This window comes from Tiliqua scincoides, chromosome 5, assembly GCF_035046505.1.
Source record: "Tiliqua scincoides isolate rTilSci1 chromosome 5, rTilSci1.hap2, whole genome shotgun sequence".
Taxonomy (NCBI): Eukaryota; Metazoa; Chordata; class Lepidosauria; order Squamata; family Scincidae; genus Tiliqua; species Tiliqua scincoides.
This window is the reverse complement of record NC_089825.1, coordinates 126,911,274-126,916,092: the sequence shown is the minus strand read 5'-3', so window position 1 is coordinate 126,916,092 and position 4,819 is coordinate 126,911,274. Positions and strand designations below refer to the sequence as shown.

At 54.0% G+C, this 4,819-nt stretch overlaps 1 protein-coding gene across 1 annotated transcript in view; it reads right to left on the bottom strand.

Annotated features, from left to right (window-relative positions):
- Positions 1 to 1,141: 1,141 nt before the first annotated feature.
- The window catches only part of GUCY2D (guanylate cyclase 2D, retinal), a 22,259-nt gene continuing 18,581 nt past the window's right edge, over positions 1,142 to 4,819 (bottom strand). Inside the window, exons 12-19 of the mRNA XM_066630418.1 lie at positions 4,519 to 4,667; positions 4,255 to 4,418; positions 3,142 to 3,334; positions 2,530 to 2,704; positions 2,028 to 2,126; positions 1,499 to 1,593; positions 1,309 to 1,394; positions 1,142 to 1,226 (exon numbers count right to left, since the gene is read on the bottom strand). Of these exons, the coding sequence (XP_066486515.1) occupies positions 1,142 to 1,226; positions 1,309 to 1,394; positions 1,499 to 1,593; positions 2,028 to 2,126; positions 2,530 to 2,704; positions 3,142 to 3,334; positions 4,255 to 4,418; positions 4,519 to 4,667 (1,046 nt within the window). The remainder of the gene's footprint in view (positions 1,227 to 1,308; positions 1,395 to 1,498; positions 1,594 to 2,027; positions 2,127 to 2,529; positions 2,705 to 3,141; positions 3,335 to 4,254; positions 4,419 to 4,518; positions 4,668 to 4,819) is intronic.

The following is a 4,819-nucleotide window of genomic DNA, read 5'->3' as shown; positions in this document are numbered from 1 at the left end:
CCTCTGCGCAACTGTGTTTCAGTGTGGGCCAGAAGCAAAGCCAGCTACCTCCTCCGGCAGCAGCTGTACTGGCCTCCTATTCCATGGGGCCAGCTCATCTCTGCCTTCAAAAATCTTGCATGTCTCAAAAACACGTACAAGCATCCACATATTCCAGTCTTCCTAAAGAAAGTCACTGTGTCGATGCTGAAGCAGACCTGCTTCTCCTGCGTCTTCACTTAGCAAAAGGCTAAGCCTCAATCCCTGCAAAGAGGAAGTGAAGTCTCTGGTGGTCAGTCGCCATTCTGAGGGTGGCTAAAGTTCCATCATACGCTTGGCTCTTTAGATCAGAGAATGAATGGCCAAGCTCAGGTTGGTCAAGCCCCAGCTTGTGTGTGTGTGTTTTGAATTAACTGGGACTGCGTAACGAATCTGAGGTTGGCTGAGGTCCCAGAATGCACCTGGACTTTGGGGAGTGGACGGGTTGGTTGGAGAGTAATGGTGAGTCCTAGGTCCTAGGACTGGCAGAAGTTCCATCATGCATCAGAACCAGAACCAACAAGAAAAGCAGAGGAAGAGATATACTGAAAAAGGATTCTTCCATTTGGAGTGACACAGGATGGCTGCAGGCAAAGGAGCTGAAAGCCCCTCAAGCACCCAAATTCCACTTCCTTCTGCATCTGCAGAGTCGCTCCTGCCTGCCTGCCTCCAAAGTAGATGAAAGGCCTCCTCAGAGTTGGTCAGCAGGTACAGGCCAGAGATCTCAGTTGTTGCTTGAGCTGGTTAAACAGGAGCAACAAAGTCAGCTACATATCAACGATTTGTAACCCCTCCACTCTCTGGGGTGGGGTCACAAGGGATACTCCAGGCCACTAGTTCACGTTATGAAGCATAAAGGAACGTCATGGAAGTATGGAATGGGGGAGATGGAAGAAGCCACACAACCAGCCTCCTTTCACAGCCGTGCGGGACAGAAGGAATCGGGGAAGACAATAAGTTGCATTTGTTTTAAATAGCAAAGCTAAGGAAGGAGCTCAGCTTCAACCCCACCCCCCTTGGGGGCAGGAGCTAGCAATGCAGCAGACTGAAGACCCCCTTTTGTTTCCCGCACCCAAGCTCACCTCTGTCTTGCCTGGGCTCATGTTTCACAGCCACCCGTCAGCTACGTCTGCCCCCCACGAGCTTTCTGCAGCTTTTTCTTTCGCTCCTCCGGAATCTCATCCATGCTGATGCCATGGTTGCTGGCGCTGCAAGCAAAAAGAAGCCATGAAGGGTTGCCAAGATAGCCACGCCTGCACCTGGTTCTCCCCCTGGGTCCCACCCTCTTACCCCGGCAGCAGGTCAGGGGGTGTGGGGATGGGTTTGTTGAAACCCTCTCGGCCTACGAGCCAGTACGTGTCTTCGATGCCTTTTCCCTGTGGAGGAAAGAGAATTGCCAACTGTGTGGAAACAGCTGCATTTCAACACACGTACATGCTCTGAGCACAACAAGGAAGAGCAGAAGTGAGGGTGCGGATACCTTGAGCTCTGTTTTCCCCCGGATATCCAACTTGAAGCCCTCTTTGAGTGTATGCAGGATCTGAACTGTGCGCATGTTGACGTGAATTCGATAAGCTGCAGAAGCAACACATGGTGACAATGAGATGGGGGAGGCCCCCAGGCGCATGGGCATGGAATAGATGCATAGCTCCTGACAAACAGGATAATTTGTCAGAGTTGGTTGGGGATTCCAAAACCAAAAACCTCGATGGGGTGAAGTCACAAAGAAGAATGACCTGCAGCCCTTTGTGACAACAAAGACCACATGGCCATAATCCACATTAACATTTGGGTTTGGTAGTAAATACATGTATAAGCAGCCAGTCCATAACCAGGACAGATTCCTTGGTTGAGAGCTGGGTCCATTCACCACTTGACTCCTTCCTGCTGATCACACATGTGCTTCTCACAGTCTCCCCTGTTACCGTCCAAGTCCCATCCCAAACCAGGTGACCTGCACTCTGCTGGCCAAGCAAACTTCCCTCCACTCCGTGTCAGGGATTACTCACGCAGGCCTGTGGACTCCATCCGAGAGGCGGTGTTGACAGTATCCCCAAAGAGACAGTATCGTGGCATCGTCAGTCCCACCACACCAGCCACGCAAGGCCCTGTCGAGGGATATGCTCACATTCACTGCTAGCACCAGGTTGCTGGGGTTCCTGGGTTCAAGCCCTGCACTGGGTCCCCCACGGCTCCCCCACTCACTCCCTAATGGCACACTGGTGTTTTCCACTGCTATGGGGACTGAGGGTTTAGGGGTCAGCCTGGCCAAGTGGCCTCTCTGATGAGTATGGGCCAACCTGGCCAACCACCGACACCACCCTTGGCTACATAAGCAGAACTTCTAGAAACAAAATGGCTCTCACCATCCCATGTGTGCTACTTCCAGAAGAAGGCTGGCATGCCTTAGGAGGGGCTCAGTAATGGAGGATGGGGCCACAGGATGCTGGGGGGGCCTGCTGCTGGAGCCCTGAGCAGCACTGCAGCAAGCCAACCTTTATAGGTACCCACCTGAGTGCAGGCCAATGCGAATTCGCACGGGCACCTCAGGCATGTGACGCATCCGAAAAGTGCCGACAGTGCTCAGGATGTCCAGGGACATATTGGCAATCTCCCCTGCGTGCCGGTTGCCGTTGCGCTTGGGCAGTCCTGAGGCCACCATGTAGGCATCGCCAATAGTCTCCACCTGTCGGTGAAATGGGAGATGCAAATGCTGGTGGGAGGTTTGGGGAGGGAGCAATGGCTGCTGGAGCCACGTGCTTGAAGGGATGCTGGAGAGGCAGGGGCGGAGTCTAGAAAGAAAGGGGCTCCTCCCACCGCAGAGGAGCCCAGGAGTCCCAGTGGACACTGGGGAGCCTTTCCTTCCTTTCTCAGTATGGGACAAGTTGGAAGTCTGCCAGAGCCCTGGAAACAGCATCCTCTTCGTCCTCCATCCTTCCCCCTTCCCGCAATTATTGTTCAACGGCACAAACCCAGAACAAGGCCCAGACACCGCACAGCAACCCTTGCACGGCAACTGCAGGCTTCAGGGCTGCCCAGTTTTCTTTCCCTCAAGCCCCTCCCTCCCCATTCTCAGTCTCCCACCCGCAGCAAAGATGACCGACAGGGCTGGGGAATCGGCACCTTATAGACATCGTGGGAGCCAATGATGGCGTCAAAGAGGGTGTACAGGTCGTTGAGGAGGTCGACCACCTCGATGGGCTCACTCATGGCCGAGATGGTGGTGAAGCCCACAATGTCGCTGAAGTACAAGGTCACCTCTTCAAAGTATTCCGGCTCTACCGGTGCCCCCGTCTTGAGAGCCTCGGCCACTGACCTGAAAGGGCAGCGAGTGGAAGGATCAGCCCACGAAACGACACGCGAGGAGGCCCTGCACTCACAGCAGCCAATCCGGGGCTTCCGGCTGCTTCGCGTTTTTCCGTTTTGTGTGTCTGATGTTCTTGACGATGATTTCCGCCCCACCTTTGATCGTGTCACTGCTACTGTTTTATATGTGCTGGAGGCTGTTCTGCATGGACCCGGGACTGGGAATCGAGGCCAGGAGGGGGATTGAATATTGCCTGCATCACTGCCTCCTTCCCCTCCTCCGTCTCCTGACACGTTCATGCAGAACTCCCCCTCCCTGCCCTTTTCTGCCCCCCTCTGTGCCAGTAGGTACCCTCCAGCTGCTGGTATGCGGACCTATTTGCTTGTTGCTTGCAGCAGCAGCTAGGTCCTGCTGAAGGGGGTGTCGCGTTTTGCAGCTGTAGAGGGCCTTATGCCGCAAGAACCCCCATTCCAGTGGTGTCAGGCCCTAACAGGATTGGGCTGTTGAAGCATTATTATCCCTATATGACAGATGGGAAAGACTGAGGCTGCACAGAAGGTCAGCAGCATCAGTTAATAAATACCAGGTGCTATCTGAGAAGTTGGAAGGTCGCACTTGGGCATGTCAAGCAAAATCTTAACCAGGTGAGTAGCTATGGGGAAGACCTGCTGCTGGATACACCACAAGGTGGAGAACCCCCTCACTCTGAAACTGCTGCTTCACTCAGCCTTCTATACCCTGTTCAGATGACGTCACAACACACCAGTTCTTCCCTTGCACTCAGAAGTCAGATGGGACCACAGCCCAGTCTCTCCTTTCCAAGAGATTTCCATCACTTCTGGGTTACTTTAACTAGGCGTTGGAGGGAGACTCTGCCACGAAGACACCTCCTCAGTGAAGCTCCCTGCCCCGCCCCACCCCAGACTCACGGGGGCAACATCTGTGTCAACAGCTTGTCCGTCTTCTGCTTCTCGACCTCCAGCTCTTCTGTCCGCTCCCGGATTAGGTCCTCCAAGTTGCTGGAGTACTGCTCCAACATGCGCAGCATGGAATCAATGATGTTCGTCTTCCGACCTTTATTGATGTTCTTAAACTGCAGGGAAGGGGCGGAAAACAGGGTGAAAGGGGAGGCCTCCATCCCTGCGCAAGCCTCGGCATCCAGCTTCCCAGTGCCACTCACAAGGCCAGCTCACCTGGTCAAAAATCTGGTCAATGCTGGGCCTTCTCTCAGCCTGCTCACTCCAGCACTGTTTCATCAGCTGAATGCACTCCATCGGAGCCTGGTCTACGGACACGGAGGGTCGGCAAAGTGGGGGCGGCTTCTCCACTTTCTTGATGATCTCTGTACAGGTGAGGGTAAGGTTTCACCTCTGCTCAGGTTAAACTAACCACCCCCCCTCACCCAACTTTATGTGGTTCACTACGTCATTGTTCCACAAACTCAGCTGCCACCACTGAGTTCCACTAAAATTGAGTGTTGGGCGGGTTAGGACA